Source organism: Cibotium barometz, chromosome 37 (assembly GCF_041138505.1).
Source record: "Cibotium barometz isolate CiBa-2024 chromosome 37, ASM4113850v1, whole genome shotgun sequence".
NCBI classification, from domain to species: domain Eukaryota; kingdom Viridiplantae; phylum Streptophyta; class Polypodiopsida; order Cyatheales; family Cibotiaceae; genus Cibotium; species Cibotium barometz.
This window is the reverse complement of record NC_141082.1, coordinates 48339293-48356861: the sequence shown is the minus strand read 5'-3', so window position 1 is coordinate 48356861 and position 17569 is coordinate 48339293. Positions and strand designations below refer to the sequence as shown.

Here is a 17569-nt window from a genome sequence, read left to right as displayed (position 1 = left end):
ATCAAGGAGAAACTTCATCTACTATTTCTATCTTTCTATGAAAAGTTGGGGATCTTTGATTGGTGTAGAGGGGTTTCTCCCTCTCTCTCTCTCTCTCTCTCTCTCTCTCTCTCTCTCTCTCTCTCACACACACACACACACACACACACACACATCTTGTCGTGTTATGCTCCTTCATGGAGTGTTGGGCTTGTGACTATCACGTTAAAAGCCTCTCGTCCTCCTCCTCCTCCTTGTCCCCCCCAAAAAAAGCCTCTCTAGGTAATTTTAGTGATTTTTTTAAAACTTGTTTACATACTTGTCCTCAAAAGCAAGGCTACCACAATATTTTTCAACCATTTTTAATTTGCTAGGCTCATGATTTTACTCCAAGTCTCTTCCCATGTGTAGATGCATATTAACCAAAAACACTAAGTAACTTCATAGCTCTTCATTAAGTCTATTTACGTTGTTATTTATTAAAGCTTTAGAAAAAAGACTTGAGCCATGTTTCTTAGTGACGAAGCCATCATTGTTATGGCCCAATTACAATACTAGTGTTTAAACATTTTAGGCCTAAGTTGAGAAGTTTGTTTTAATATAGCATAAGCTATGGTCGAGTAATGTAAATGTAAGAGCTCCACTTCCCTTCAAAAGTTACCAGTGCTCGAAAAAAAGTATTTTTATAAAAAGTAGAAAACCTTCAATCTAAAATTTTGAAAATTATCACTAATTTTTTTTTGAAAATTAAAAAGTTTTATTACTACAAACCATTAAAATTTGAAGGTCAAATTTCAAAAGGTGCGGGTTTTTTTTCGAGCACTGGTCGTAGTAGATACAGCCTACAAAGGGCCTATAGTATGTACCTCGTTGTGATGTAACGAGGTCCTCCAGGGCTCAGGTGACATGTGCTTCCAAACTAATTGATCCTGGGCTCATGAGTATTTGTTTCTAGCATTGAGGCGGTCCGTGTGAAAGAGGAGCCCACTCCAAGGGTGAACCGTAAAATCTTTCAGGACTTCGAAAGATTTTTGTTTTTATTTTTTTGGTTTTGTGCAGACCGTGTGAAAGAGGATAGGCTTGTCCAGAGCCACTGTCTGAAATACAGGCTGTCTTTTTTTTTTTCCCCCCCCACTTGGGAGTCGGGCAAAATCTGGGCGGGCGGCCTCCCCCCCCCCCCCAAAAGAAGGGCCTGTCGTTTCTGGCACTTGGAGCTGGGCCGAGCGAGCGTGGGGGGCCGAATGGCAAAGGATATATATAATGCATGTGTATGGATAATGCAGGTGGAAGAACTAAAGCCTAGATGCATAGTAGTAGGTATTCTATATCTTGCAAGGCACAATGATGGGTTGGTGTCACTCTGATGGTGATAAGTGTATTTGCTGCTCTCCGACTCCGCGATGCCCTTTCCGTTCTTATGGCTCACGAGGGGATGTGTGTTATATCATGTATTATGGGTAACTGTGCGCCTCGATATCTTCATTCTTTCGTATTTTGGGAAATTGGGAGCTGGGTAGCCCACGATGGAGACATGTATATAGCTCACAGATTCATGTTGCTGCGCTGATTTGAGAGAGGATACCCAGGGCAGTTGAGCAGCAAACACGTTACCTATCCTCCATCGCTACTAGCACCAGGGCCACACGCTAGGGCTAGGCTTCCCTCCTTGCTAATCTCAGGACTCAGGCTTCTGTCAAGTCTCAAAATCACTGCTCTCTCTCTCTCTCTCTCTCTCTCTCTCACACACACACACACACACACACACACACACACACGCACATTGCCTGTATAACGTACACTCTCTTTTACCCGCCAAAGCCTCTGCAAGGCCACAACGTGGATGAATTGCAAACTTCTAAAAAGGTACGTCATGCGCGCAGCCCATGTTACCTAGCCTGTCCGCCCTTAGAGTATAGTAATGACTCCAGCTGCTCTCTCATGCCAAACCAGCAACCCAAGTCCCCGTGACCCGTCTCTCTCTGCTTCGAGACCTGCCTGCTGCGCCCCGTCTGCAAGATGGGGACGGAGGGCTTGGTAAAGCTGTAGCTAATGAGCGCGAGAGTTGGTGGGTGGGGGGAGATGAATGCACTCAACGTACACTACCTTCACAGGATTCTCTCGACGCCCAATATGTGTATTGGCTGCGCTTGTGACTTCATGAGAGTCGTAATAAAGGTACGCGCCCGTCCTTCAATTTGCTAACGTCGTTAGCAGAGGAAGGCGACGTTCCTCTCAAGGTCGCAGTAGTCCGCAATGTGATTTGAGTAAAGTGTCTTTTTCCTTTCGCAGCTCATCTCGACCGTGTGAGGGTAAATCTCTGCCTGTCCTGCGCACTAGTAGCCAGTAGCTGTTATGAATTTGCGGGGCACATGCTCTTTGCTCGTGCCCAGAATCATGGTCATGTGCAACGCCCGTAAGCTTGGTTAATAATGGAGGACACATTGTTTGCGCATCATTCCCGCTCGGAACCATTGCTTTCTCGTAGCTCGCTACGCTAGTCAGGACAGGTTATGCATCAGTATCTGGGCCAACACGCCTCTTTTCTGCTCTAGGCTATGGTATCTTTCTGTTGGCCATTTCTTGCAACATGGTTTGGAATTTGGAACTTTTACTCCCAAGAACTACAGGTAGGGCTAGCACTGTATCATGTTTGCGAGCTTGCAGATCTGACTGAGGATCCGCAATCATCATGTGTTGTATAGTGTTTCAGCTTGCTGCCCAGTAATGTTGTACTTTTCAAGTCCTGATAATTAGGATGCCCGCAGGCGTGTAGCTCCGTTACTGATTCACTCTTTCTTTTGCATCATGCGTCAATTCTCGAAACTGAAGGGGCTTGTTTTGGCTACTTTTAGGTCTCTGCAGTGTAGATCTGTTCTCCTGTATGAAGCATGAAAGATTGACATAGCGGGAAGGAAGCCCGTAGAGTATCCGAGGATGGCTACGAACAAGCTGCTACAATCTCTCTCAGAGGATCCCCAGCTCGAGAAGCAGATTGGATGCATGGCGGGCATTCTTCAGCTCTTCGACAGGCATCAGGTTTTGACAGGAAGGCGTCTGTATGGACACAAGCGCATTTCATCCACAGGTAATGTGCCTCCTCCTCCTCTGAGGTCGTCTCCCGTGTTTGTGAGAGTTAAAGATGCTTCAGCTCATCTATTTCTTTGTGGAATTTGCTTTCCTGCCTTGCAGCGAAGACGCATAGCTCTACTAGTTGTGGAAGCGAAACGAGTGGTTCAGGCAACGAAACTACTACGGTAAGTGTGATCCTCCATATCTTCTCTCTCCAGCTACCCAAGATTACACACGCTGATAAATGTGCCTTTCCGGCTTCTGTACAGCATCACGCAGACGAGAAAGCTAAACACGCCCCTAGTGGTGCCACCTCACGTAGCTCCTCGCCAGAGCAGCAAAAGATCCAGCTGGTTTCTACACCTCCTCCTACAGATAAGGGCAGATCACTCGTGGATACACCTACCAGCACGGAGCTGCCCAAAGTGTCTTTTGACATGCGGAGCTCTGTTCTAGCTCCTCGAAGGCTTGACTCTTCACGGTCTTTGCATGAGGCGAGGGTAAACATCTCGCACGAAGGCAAAGTATGCCCAAGAAGGTCAGTGGACACAGCGGAGCGCGCCGCCGCCGCCGCCAGAGGGGCGCTCAAAGAGCTGTCCAGGATTTCCACGGACGAGTCCACATCTGATGAGGCGACCCCCATTAGCATTCGTGACATAGTCAGAGCTTCTTTTGGGCAGGAACAGCCAGTGTCGAAGTCGACATCGTCGCTCACTAGCTGTGGAGCCATAACACGACCAGCACCTAGAGTGGCCAGTGAAGCAATTTGCAAGCATGGTCTTTCCATGGAGACGTCAAGGGTCTGTGGAGATGTAAAGAGCTGCTCAGAGTGCACTCCTGCTCCCAAACAGATGCCGGCGGCCAACTATGTGTCTCAATCTCGAGCTGGGCGCGAGGTGTCAAGGGCAGTCATGCATTACAAGCCCAAGTTAGAGAACCCGACAAGAACCAGTGCAGACCTGAGTGAATCGCTGAGATTGCTTGCCAAGCTGAGAGAAGCTCCGGGCCACAGTTCTGCCGGTGGCAATGCCAATGTGGCTGGGAACAAGGCGCAAGCTGCAAATCCTGAGCAGCCAGCGAGGTCTTCGCTCGACCTTGCCAAGGAAGGCCCGTTAACAAGGTTCTCATTCTCGAGATCATCGGATCAGGTTCCTTTCAGGATGAGCTCTTACGAGCCAGCGAGGGCATCGTCTGTGGACTTGTTTCTTCAAGGCGGCCCAAAAGCTAGGGAAACTCCCAGGCTGTCTTTGGACGGACGAGGAGCAAGATTCAAAGCAGATCGTGAAGCAGGTGGGAAGCTGCCTTCTAGGAGCCTCATGACTTCTAGAAGTGTTTCTTGTAGCAACAGTGATTGTGACATAGAGTCTGTTCATGAGAAGAGAACCTCTTTTAGCTCCAATGTGGTGGCCAAGTTAATGGGGCTGGAGGAGATGCCTTCCATTCCCCAGGCCAGTAAAGGGCAGCCAAAGCTCGATCTTTCTAGCTCGTCTGGAAATCGAGTGATGAGATCGTCAGAATCATCGAATGGCATGGACGATTCAAACCCAAAGTTCAGCCAATGTGGTAAGTACGTCTCGGCTTCGTTTTTCCCTTCCAAACGTCGAGATGACATCCAGATCACCATGGATCCTGAGGAAGAGGAAGAAGAGGGTTATCTGCAATTGGAATCTTTGAGCCAAGAAGCTAGAATACTCAATGCAACGGCAGGCCAATTGAAACTGCAAGCCGGGGATAGGTTGGTAACGAGCGAGTATGCCAATAACCTAGGGCATTCTTGCTACCAACCAAAGAATCATCACCTCATGGAAGACCGTCCGCGATATCATGCATTGTCTCCATTATGCGCCCAAATCGAACAGATGCAACGCACGGATTCCTTGTTCAAGGAGGTGGACAAAGGACCCAGAACAATGGGGTTGCACAACTCAAGGAAAGATCTCGAGGCATTGAAGCAGCTTCTGGGGACTATTCATCTCAAGGAACATGGGTCACGTTTAGAGAAGCTCGAGGCGCAAGCTGGGAGGGCCACATTCCGAAAGCAGCAGCCGGAAACTGGACGACTCTTTCTCTATGAGCAGCCCCAGCAGGCCGAGCAGCAACTGGTAATCAGCCCAGAGTGGAAAACCAAGAGGATGTTGAATGAGGAACAAGAAGCCCGTGCGCATGACCACAGCAGCAGCAGGAGGGTTCCTCTGGAGACCCACAACAGAAGAGTGAAGAGTGTTAATGGTGACCATTCAGCTGCTGTGCCCAGTATTAGACATTCCACCCCTAATAATAATCAATCCGGCCCCCGTTCAAGAGAGGCACGCAGTTCTAGTTCTGCATCCAGCAGTCCCAGGAAAGCAAATGTTAGCAGTGGCCGCAATGCTGGAGGCATCAACAACGTGGGCACCATGGCAGGGGTTCGAAGAGTAGCTGGGAAGCATACAGGAAGTTTAATCATGTCAGCCCGAGTTCCAGCTTCTTCTCAAACTCCCTTCAACCAACAACAGCGCCAGAGTAGTAGTGGTGGTGGTGGTGGTGGCTGGGAAGGAGCAACAGTCTCAGGAAATAGCAGCTACCGTGGCAAACAGAACAGGCAATGTGAGAAAGGAGGCAAGAGGAAGGCCGCCAGTTGCATCCTGAAAGACAAGGAGGAATGCAAAGCTAACCTCGTTTCTTTGAAACCCCAAACTAGTACAGACAAGACATCCTTTGGCACCAGCGGATTAGTGATTTCCAGAAATTCTAGTGCTCGTACAGCTCCAGGGGCGCAAAATCCAATTAAGGCAAAATCCATGAGGAGCTTAACAACGTCCGTCAGGAAGGCAGAAGAGGTTAAACGGAAGTTGAATTTCTTGAATGAACCCAGTACCGGTGAGATGGTGCAGGGAGAGGCTCATTTTGTCGACAAAACAATGGTCACTAGCAGCAGCTGCAGCGAATCATGCAAAGATGAACTTCTGCATGAAACCAGCTCTGGGCCTGATGCCAATGAGCTAAGCTCAGATAGTGCTCACCACGAGCTAGCTTTCCCACCAACACCTCCTTTCAGCGTCATGCAGTCAGAGCTGGGAAGTCCAGAATTGCGCGTGTCTGCAGACAACCTCGACGAATTCAATCAGCAAGGTATTGCTAGCAAAACATCTGTCAGAAGGGAGGAGCAATTTATGACGCGTAACATTTGGATGCAAAAGGAATTGTCCGGGGACGCAAGCCCCACTGGAGCTTTGAAACTGCCGGAGCAAGAGGTAAGCCTACAACTGTGGAGCCAAATTAGTTGTACATATAGCTGGTGTTTAGTGGCGCACGCCAGCCTTCTAACGAGGTCTTTCTTCTCACTTGTCTTTAGAATGAAGATACAGAATCTCAGGGCGACAAATCGACAGGAAGTTGCGAGCAGCCAAGCCCCATATCCGTTCTTGATGGCCCATTTTACAAAGAGGACATTTCCATATCCACCAAGTTTGCCCTCAAATTTGAAGGTAAACGCACACTTCTGATTCATATTATGCGAAATTGTAGAAGATCAGGTTCCTTTTTGAAAGGAATGAGCTTAAGGTGTAAGGTAGTCAAGTATAAATATTAGATGAAACTGGTCAATCTATGGTCTGATTGGTCAATTATATTCAATTTGAGTGCTGATCTCACAATTATATTACGTTGGATATTGGCAATGGCAACGCTTTTTGAGGTTCTCGAGAGTGTAAAAAAACAATTTGTTCTTTTCTCTTCTCTTAGAACTGCTGTATAGTTAAGGTATGAACCTTTGCTTGGTTTGCAGATTTGGATGTTGTTGGCAGCCGAGATGTTCAGGCCATTGAATTTGCTAGTGGGGGACGCTCTCCACAAGGCAAACGTGGCTTAATCCCTCATCTGGATGCCTGTGAAAGTGTGCCCGCTGAGAATGCAGACTTCGGGTACGTAAAGCAGCTCCTGAAAATGGCTGGATCACCGGCTGAGATGACCGGAGAAGCAGGCTTCTCCAAGCTGAGCTCGCTAGAACCACAGGTCTTTTTTCTGTTAGAGGCCAAGGACGAAACAAAGAGTGAAGAGGGTACCCACGATGGTATCACGTGGAGGCGAAGGCTGCTGTTCGACGCCGTCAACTCCAGCTTGAGCAGAAGGTTGCGCCAATGGCTCCTTTTCCAACAGCAACCTTGGATCCTCGCCAACAAACGCAATGGGCTCATAGGCTGCTCGCCGGCGCTGCAGCCCTTCATCTTGGGTTTTGATAAAGAGAACAATCTGTGTCTGAGCAGCGAAGGGGCCAGGCTGCTACTGATCGAGGTGTGGGAGGAGATCGAGAGTGCTAAAAAGAAGCACTTTACCAGTACTGCTACTGCAACTCGGGGCAGTACTTGTACTGATATGCGGGCGGAGGAGGAGGAGGAGGTGGAGGAGGGCACGTGCGACGGCGTGGAACGCCTGTTGGAGGAGGACATGCTGGACCCAAGGAGGAGCCCCCCCGACTGGGCGGAGCTTGATGTAGAGAAGGGGGAAATCGCCTTGGACTTGGAGCGCTTGATCTTCAAAGATCTCATCGACCAGACTATCCGAGACCTCGGAGTCTTCATCATCAATCCGCACACAGCTAGTGTTGGATCAGCTGCAGCACCCACCACCACCATGATCAAGAGGCAACTCTTTAAGCTCCGTTAAGCCTCCATTTTGTACATTCTTGAATTAATTTTCATGTAACTCTAATACTTAACACTACGAGAAGTCTTTGAATCAAAACAATTGAACCACTGTTCCGACAAAACATTCTTCTCAACAGATCATAGAACTTCTCGCGAATTTTTGTAGGTTTTTTATTTTACATCTACTTACTTTTTAGCTAAATTATTATGACCGGATCGCCTTCATTGTAATGGGTTTTGTGAAATTAAGAAAATGATCTTTAATTACAGGTGAAAATTAGAATCACGCACATTCTTTGTACATAGTTTGCGAGTTCTGTTGAATTGAACAGTAAGACGTCACAAGAGGGAAACTAGTGTTAATATAAAAGCTAATTTTAAAGATAACATCTGACACTGAAATGTTACCTTAACTTATATTTATATTTAGGGTGTTTACGGACTACTAGCTTGCCCATGAGAAAGGTGGAGAGCTGTGGGCAGACACCTTTTTGATAAACAATTGCTAGGCGACAATACCCTTTACAAACCGCGGGCATGCCCACGGGAAAGGAGTCCTGCAACAGCTGAGAGCTGTGGGTAGGCGCTCGGAACTGGAATGGTGGTTGTTTGGCTCCAGTCAGCAAACACATCAGGGCTGAGGGTGCATGGACGTGGTCACTGTCTGCAAAAAAATATCAGACGGGCGGGTGATTGTGGTGATCTGATTGGTTGGGCAAAACTTTTTCATGAGCTTCCATGCAAGTGTATAAATTTATACCCTTAACTAAATAAGTCTAATGTATAAATTTACAAGAGAACAAACAATATCCTATTTTAGCATTTTATTATAAAACAATCTATAAAAAACCTTAGAGAAACTATTTCATTCAAATATACTCTACACAAGAAAATCTTGTCCATGTGCCTGTGTAAGAGAGAGAGAGAGAGACAGAGACAGAGAGAGAGAGAGAGGCAAAGAATAAATAATATTGAAGTTTGCGAAATGCCAAAAAGACCAATAAGAAAAAATAATATTGACATCTAAATAATATGTGAAGAATGGGTGTCCATGTGCCTGTGTAAGAGAGAGAGAGAGAGACAGAGAGAGAGAGAGAGGCTGTGAAGAATGGGTGTCCATGTGCCTGTGTAAGAGAGAGAGAGAGAGAGACAGAGAGAGAGAGAGAGGCAAAGAATAAATAATATTGAAGTTTGCGAAATGCCAAAAAGACCAATAAGAAAAACTATTTTATTCAAATAGAATCTACATAGGAAAATCAAACTAAACGTGTAAAAAGTTTAGAATTGAACTTTAAATAATATAAGAAGGGTAAGGGTGTGTGTGTGTGAGTGAGAGAGAAAGAAAGAAAGTTGTATTAACGTCTACTAGAGGCCGAACTCGACCTATGAGACAAATCAATGTACAACTATCAATGTCCTCTAGATGTCCAGAAAAAAAAAGGACAAAATGAGCACGAAATAAACTATGAAAGTACTGAGGTAGTTGGGGGGGGTGTGATGGATGGAGCACTACTGCTAGAGGCTCAGTATGCAACCTATATGCGTAGGGTATACAAGAATGCAATGCAGATTTGTCTAGCTCCAACCAGTACCATAATGCGAGTGTAATATATGATACATAGGCGATGCGAGGGAAAAATCCCTCGAAGCACGATCTCCAGGTGTGAGTGTAAGTGAGCTAGCCGCTCCTGGATATGGTGCTGATGTCGAGCCCGTATCTCTCTGATCTCCCTTTGATGTAGTCTAGGAGAGAGAGAGAAAGAGACAGAGAGAGAGGTATTAACGTCGGTAGAATGTAACACAAGGGCATATACGACCAACGGTGGGACTTGAACTCGGGTGGACCATGGCCTTTATAAGGGCCCTCACACTAGCCAATCTGCCCCACTTGTGGGTGGCAGAAAGGTAGTGCGAGGGTCCTCTTTTATTACACATACACACTATGGGAGAGAGAGGTATTAACGTCGGTAGAATACAACACAAGGGCATATACAACCAATGGTGGATCATGGCCTTTATAAGGGCCCTCGCACTAGCCAATCTGTCCCACTTGTTTGTCGGTGGCAGAAAAGTAGTGTGAGGGTCCTCTTTTATTACACACACACACACACTACGGGAGAGAGAGGTATTAACGTTGGTAGAATGCAACACAAGGGCATATACGACCAACGGTGGGACTTGAACTCGGGTGGATCATGGCTAGCCGTGAAGAAGAAGATGATAATATTAAAGTTTGTGAAATTCCAAAATGACCAATAAGACCAAGCACATAATATAATGACTATGTTGGTCTAAAGCTAAATCCATGGTCCATCAAAAGACTAAAAAGAAAACAATCTACTAGACAACTAGTAAATTTCCAATGCCAAGCTTCTCGTACTTTGGCTGTTAATGCATTCTTTTGAGTTGCATTGGGTTGATGTGTGTGTGTGTGTGTGTGTGTGTGTGTGTGTGTGTGTATGTGAGAGAGAGAGAGAGAGAGAGAGAGAGAGAGAGAGAGAGAGAGAGAGAGAGAGAGAGAGAGAGAACGACCATAACTTATCTTCTTAAAAGTTTAGATTGTTTTTTTTTGGTAGAAGGAAATCATGTTATATTCATCTTTAAGCAATGAAATATAAACCCCATGTATAAAAGAATATTAATGAGAATAAACCAAAGCCATATAGGAAGGCCTTTTCTAAAAGGTTCAATGGTGGATAGGAAGTGAAAGCATGAGCTATTGAAGCTCGCTAGGTGTAGATGTAAGAAAGCTAGCATTATGTTCGTTGACCAAATCTATCAAATCTTTGAGTAAATTGGGAAAAGACAAAAGCATGAGCTATTGAAGCTTGCTAGGTGTAGATGTAAGAAAGCTATTGAAGCTCACTAGGTGTAGATGTAACAAGACTAGCATTATATTCGTGACCAAATCTATCACATCTTTGAGTAAAGTGGGAAAAGATGAAAGCATGCAGGGCTGGCTTGTGGGAGGTTATAAACGAGCAAATATGATCTCAGATAAACTTTTGAAACTCGCTAGGTGTAGATGTAAGAGAGCTCACATTATGTTTGTGACAAAATCTATCGAATCTTGAGTAAAGTGGATAAAGATGAAAGTGTGCAATAGAGCTTGAAAAATGCTTCCACTTTTTCTTTTTACAATATGTTGTTCGGAGCTGCAGATTAAAAATTATGTCTATTTTAAGGTAAACATAGCTTTAACCTACATTTTTGCATGAAGAAGTAACCAACATCAAAGTATGAGGCATTTTTTATATTCTATAATTGATACACCATTGCACTACAATTGTGATCCACACTTACATAGGCTTGGTTATCCACACATATGTCAACATGGGACATGGATGTGGGAATGGGTGTAGACATGGATGCTAAATGACTTGATGCACACTAAATCTATGCAAATGCTCTCGTGGCTACCAGCATGCAGCTACAATAGCACGTATAGCCACGTATATAACTGCGTGTACAATAGCACATATAGCCACGTTTATAGTAGCACATATAGCAGATTCTACAACAATACATATAGCTGCGTGTACAACAGTGCATACAACCACGTCCACAGTAGCACGTATAGCCGTGTGTGGCTATAGCCACATATTTTCTACAAAAAAAAACAACAGGACCGAATGGGTGAGATATGTGGGGGACATGTGTTTCCCAGATATCTCACCCATTCTGACCCCTTTTTTTTAAGTCATATTACCTTCTTTCTCATTTTCACGTGATAAAAACCAAGCACGAACTCACACTATCTCTTTGCATTCACATGGCTACCCACTTTGACAACTTCTGTGAGTTCCTCTCCACCACCCCGTGGGCGGGCAAGAGCGAGCTCTTTGTCATGTTCTCTCGTGAAGTCGACTTTGAAAAGTCGCTCGCCCTTGTGTCCCAACATTATGAGACGCAGATTGCATACATGGAGCAATACTTGGCTCTCCACTCCATCTCCTTTTTTCCCATTGCCCCAATGATCGATGGGTGCCTGTTGAGCTGCTTAAGTATATTCAACAATATGCCTACCCCTACATCCAGCGCCTTGAATGCTTCATCGACATCTGCATCCCTGTAGGACCTTACTGTACCTTCAATAAGCAAGATGTGAAGAGGTTGGGGAAGGGCAATTTAGGAACTAGGTTTCTCTCATGGCTCGCCACTTTTGCGTTCCTCACTAGCGACGACGAGGATTCGGATGAGGAGGTAGAGATGCCTGCATTGCAGTTGGTAGGGTATTTGAGGGATGACAAGGAAGTGAAGGTAGTAGGAAACCGAGTGCTGGTATGGAAGAGCAGCTTGTATCAGAGCACTTTCCAGAGGGTGCACAATTTGCAGCTGAACAACCCACTGTAGTAGAAGATGCAGGGCCATCTTCCCCACACAAGGAGAGCAAGGTGCTGGCTGTCAGCTATCGGGAATCTGCGTGGAGGGGGCAGAAGGATCTCACAGTTGGTATCAGAGCGAAGTTGAAAGCTAATAAGGATAAACAAATTCTTATAAAAATTTGATAATAAAAACTCAAAAAAGCATTTTTCATAATGTATTTTCATTCCGCAAGCTTCTTTAATGAAGAATTTTTAATCAAAAAAATTATTTTTATAGATGAAAATTCCCTATTTATCTGGTATTCCTGACCTCACCCAGTCTCAAGATATGACTGTGTTCACCTTCGAGCATCTCATTTCTTCCGCTTCAACTCGAACAAGCCGAGCAAGACTCACACGCCATTTCGAGGATTTATATTTTCCTAACCCAGTGGAGAGACTATAGCATAAGTGGTTTGCAGGGCAATATGTCCACGCCTCTTGCGACCACTGTGCAATGCTGTGGCAGAACCTCTCATTGGCTGTGATTCTGTTAAAGCTGAAAATGGTGCGTGGAGTCATTCTATATCATTCGACACCTCGGAATGTCAGACTTTCATGCCAAGTCTACAGACTCCTTAGTTGTTTTATTCCTAAGGAGAAAATAATAGCTCCCTTGTCAGTAAGTGAACGTTTGTATCGAGGCATGCCTATGGCCCAGTACCGTCATCTTATGCAACTCCCGAGGAGATTTTGAATTTTGGAGCCGAGCTGCTCTATGTACATATTGCAACTTTTATATAAATAAAGAAATGTTTTATGGAGAAAAAATTCCATGTTGTATAAGTGATTGTTTATGGACGATCTGATTTAAAAAAATCTATTATCGGACATATGTCATAGATCTCCAATAAGATCATTGTCTTGTTTAAGAAATTGTTTTCCGAACCTCTTAAGTCTTAGGATGTCGTGGATGATATCAAAATAAAAATTTAATAATATATAAAATTTTTGGCAGAATCATGAGACGAGGAAACCATGGCCGTCAGCCAGACCCTGTCTCTGAAGATGACGAGCTTGACCCTGATGTTCGCAAGGCTCTTCATAGGACTCAGCCACCAGGACCCTTCAAGGAGAAGGGGAGAACGTGGGCGAGACTGTGGAGAAATGGGTGGACGCCATGGAAGAATATTTTGACATCACAGGCTACAATGAGCAGAGCAAAATGGCTCTTGCCTGGCTGAAAATAGTGGAAACAGCCAAGGTAGCATGGAGGAACCACTGTGACACCAACCGTCTGGACAAAAATACTCAGTCCTGGAACGACCTAAAAACCTATTTTTGAGAAAGAGATTTTGTCCCCCTGGATTTTTGGAAACCAAAATGAACGAATTCTTAGAGCTAAAGAAGGAGAGCAAAACCATCGAGGAATATCACTAGGCCTTTGCCCTTCTACTCAAATATTCACCATCTCTAGATGAAGAACAACTCATGGCCAGGTTCATTCGGGGAATGAACGAACCCTTGGACACACTAGTCAAAAATGCCAAGCCAGTGTCCATGGCTGAAGCAGTAAGAATGGTAAAAGATTTTGCCAAAGCCTTTGTAGTAAAGGTCCCGCCAAATCCTGTACCCTCTAACTTTAAAAGATTCTAAGCCCACGGAATTACTTCAAACTTTCCACCCCCAAAGAGGCAGCAAGGCCCGAATCAGAATCAAGATGCAGGAAGATTCCAAAGTGAAGGAAGACCCTTCCCCTAGAATACTTTCTCAGGAGCCCCACCTCTTTCAAGAAATCAGAGGGATGAGCTCAAAACTGAAAACCGATGTTTTGGGTGCCAAGGTTTTGGTCACCAACTGAAAGACTGCCTGACTCCTGCCATGTCAAGGGGACAGGGAAGTCAAGGACCCCGAGTTTAGAGACCAACCCCTTCATACTAGTCTAATCAAGGTCCGTCTCGCCCAAGCCAGGGAAACCCCAGAAGAACTCCAGCCCAGCCATCTGCCTCTATCCAGAGTAACCTCAGAAATCCTTCCTAGAACTGGGGCAACCAAAGAGAAAGAGTTCCGCCTCAGACTGCAGCAGCCAGAGCAGTCACAATTTCAGATGTAGTAGAAGAGGAAAGAGGGCAGATCTATGCTGTAATTGAAAATCAAGGGCCTAACCAGCAGTTCTCAGTCATTCATACTCCAGCAGAGTATCAGGGTAAGCCTTTTAAGCTTTTGATGGATTCAGGCAGTTCTCATTGATTCATTTCCCCTGGATGCTTGCGTAAGCTAGTCTTAGAACAGAAATAAGGGAAACCTCTGCAAGTTGAATTGGCCAATGGGAAGATTCTTTTAACTCACCATGAGACAGAGCTTATCTAGTTCAAACTAGATGCTAGAGCTTGAAATCAATCTCTTGAGCACCATTGTGGTGGAAGGTGAAGAATACTTATTTCTTCATGACCTTGAAAAGGCAGCTGGCTTGAGAATGGATGAATGCTTGGGCATTATATGCACGCGATGTGAGGTAGACCTTGATACGTCCAACTGAGGAGAGCAAGGTGTTGCCAAAGCTTGAGATCAATCTCTTAAGCACCATTGTGGTGGAAGGTGAAGAATACTTATTTCTTCATGACCTTGAAAAGGCGGCTGGCTTGAGAATGGATGAATGCTTGGGCATTATATGCACGCGATGTGAGGTGGACCTTGATACGTCCATCCTTGGTCCTCACCTAGATAGTGCTATATTACCCCTTGGAGAATCTATCGGCAGAGACAGTTGCTTTGGTCAAGGAAACTGTGGTTGAGACCGCGGAGCAAGCCCTAGTTCCAGAGGAGGAATTCACAACCTTACAAGACAAGCTAGAGGCTGAAAAGGATACCCTTGCTGCTGGAGTGATGGAGGAGACCAAAGCACCAAAAAAGGATGAGGCTAAGTCCTCGATTGACCTCTCTGCCCCCACCAGCACTTTGGCAAAATAAGACATTGAGCAAGAGGTAATAATCGACCTTTTACAACCTAGAAACATTTGTAATTATGTATAGGAAAATATTTTGATTTTTCCTTTGATCGTAGAGGGTGGTTGAAATTGACGCATTTGCTGGGAGAGGTGGCGGAAGCAGAGACCAAGCCAAGGTCCATGGACATGATGCTACGTTGGTGCACTATCTTGGTCGACTTCCTGTGGATGGCATCACCATTATCCACCGGGACTACACCCCTCAATCTGCCTTCACTCTCTTCTTTTTGAAAGCCCTCTCTAAGGTGCTCTGTGTAGCCTCTATGGCACAGAGCACCAAATGTATAGTTTTGATTAAAAAATCCCTTGCCTTCGATGTTTTTGGTTCTAAATTTAGGGGTAAGCTTCTTGCTCGTATAGGTATAGCCAAAAGCATAGGCATAGAGGATCCTCAAGAAATAGCCCAATCACTCCTTGAGCACACTCTGCCCAATAACAAGAGAAGGAAGCTCAATATTGTAAGAAAGCTTTTGTAAAGATGATGTATCACTTCTTATTATGAATACAATACAATTTTTGCAAACTTATTTTCATTAGGTATATCATTGTTTTTTCTAGTTTGTATCATCAATGTTTTTGTGAATGCATCAGAAATGACCCTGGGAGCCTGGGGGAGCAGTGCCAGAACAGTGCAAATTTTGAGCCTACACCGCTGTTGTAGAGCCCAAATTTGCACTGTTTTGGCATAGCTTTCCCAGCCCTTCAGAAGCAATTATGATGCATTAGATGACAAATAATGTATTTTTACACATGATTAAAGACATTTTTATCTTGTAAATTATTGTTTCTCATAATCAATGTACTCAACTTGATTATAAATACATCAAAAATGATTCTGAGTGGTTGGGGGAGTAGTGCCAGAACAGTGCGAATTTTGAGCATGCACCGCTGCTGTAGAGCCCAAATTCGCACTGTTCTGGCATAGCTTCCCCAGCCCTCCAAGAGCAATTCTAATGCATTGGATGACAAATAATATATTTTTACACATGATTAAAGGTATTTTTATCTTGTAAATTACTGTTTTTAAATTCACACTATTCTGGCATAGCTTCCCCAATCCTCCAAGAGCAATTTTGATGCATTGGATGACAAACAATAAAATTTTACACATGATTAAAGCTGTTTTTATCTTATAAACTATTGTTTCTCACAATTAGTGTACTCAACTTAATTAATGCATCAGAAATGATCGTGAGTGGCTAGGAGAGCAATGCCAGAATAGTGCAAATTTTGAGCCTGCATCGTCGCTGCAAAGCCTAAATTCGTACTGTTGTGGCATAGCTTGCCCAGTCCCCTAGGAGCAATTCTGATGCATTGGATGATAAACACTATGTTTCTACATATGATTAAAGGTGTTTTTATCTTGCAAACTACTGTTTCTCACAATTAGTGTGATCAACTTCATTATAAATGCATAAAAAATGATCCTGAGTTGCTAGGAGAGGTGTCAAAACAATGCGAATTTTGAGCCTACATTGCCGTTGCAGAGGCCAAATTCGCACTGTTCTGGCATAGCTTCCTCGGTCCTCCAAGAGCATTTCTGATGCCTTAGGTGACAAACTGGCACATGATAGACACTCCATGTTAAACAAACATGATGACACCGAGACATTGTAAGAGAAACGAGAAACTTAAAATTTTAATTATCAGAAGGTTACAAATGAAACCCAGATAGGCTTGCTACTACAAAGGGAGGTTTGAAACAAAAGAGTTGCTTAAAAAAAAGGTTAACATCTAAGATCTCTAGATCCTGTCTCGCTCGCCTTGAATGTGCCAAGCTAGTTGCATGTCCTTGTTTGGTAGATATGGTAATCCTCTTTGCATGTATTGCAAGGAGGTTGGTGTCTTCAAAAAGCCCAACAAGGTAAGCCTCGGAGGCTTCTTGCAATGCTTCAAGGGCAATCCCCTGCACACAGAACTCTGTTCTATACATTGGAGAATCTCCTTCACGGAGCGAGTGAAAGGGGCTCTTCTTATCAGCAACTCAGTGTTCCTCTGATAAAACTTGATTTCTTTTAGAGCCCTATGCCCTTGGCGCATTCTTCTCCTTGGAGCTCTCTGTGTTGTGTTAGTGTGTGTGTGGCGAGGTTGGGACTTCCTTGGCTTGAAGAGCTTGAAGAGCTTGACCTTTCTACGCTGAGCGAGCGAAAGGGGCTCTTCTTATTAGCAACTCAGTGTTCCTCTGATAAAACTTGATTTCTTGTAGAGCCCTATGCCCTTGGCGTATCCTTCTCCTTGGAGCTCTCTGTGTTGTGTTAGTGCGTTGGCGAGGTTGGGAGAGCTTGACCTTTCTACGCTTGCGTGCACTTGCAAGAACCTCCTCTTGGTCTCTCTCATAGTCTGAATCCTCCTCCTCCTGTTTTGCTGTGGTACCTGTGTATCAAGTTCCTCCCGGGTAGGTAGGGGACCCTGTCTTGGTAGTAGGGTCTTGCCACCTATGGTGCTGTGCAATGTAGGAATGTTTTCACCAACCCAGTCGAACTGCTCTCATCGGCCTCTCTGTTTTTATCTCTAGGGTGGGTGCATTGTGGGGTCTTCTTCACACGCTTGCTCCCACTAGAAGGGCCTGCATGTGTGTGCGTTG

At 44.8% G+C, this 17569-nt stretch overlaps 1 protein-coding gene across 5 annotated transcripts; it reads left to right on the top strand.

Moving 5' to 3' along the window:
* The first annotated feature begins 1300 nt into the window (after positions 1–1300).
* On the top strand, positions 1301–7795 carry LOC147617350 (uncharacterized). Of its 5 annotated transcripts, none has more exons than XM_086776996.1 (6): positions 1301–1436; positions 2832–3064; positions 3169–3233; positions 3318–6281; positions 6383–6515; positions 6815–7795. In XM_086776996.1, the coding sequence occupies exons 2-6, from the start codon at positions 2914–2916 to the stop codon at positions 7690–7692; spliced, it is 4191 nt and encodes a 1396-aa protein (XP_086633122.1). In that variant the 5' UTR covers positions 1301–1436; positions 2832–2913; the 3' UTR covers positions 7693–7795. The 5 variants fall into 5 exon arrangements, with proteins under 5 accessions (XP_086633122.1, XP_086633121.1, XP_086633120.1 ...); XM_086776995.1 differs by having other exon boundaries at positions 1309–1842; XM_086776994.1 differs by lacking the exon at positions 1301–1436 and adding an exon at positions 1901–2154.
* Positions 7796–17569: the final 9774 nt, after the last annotated feature.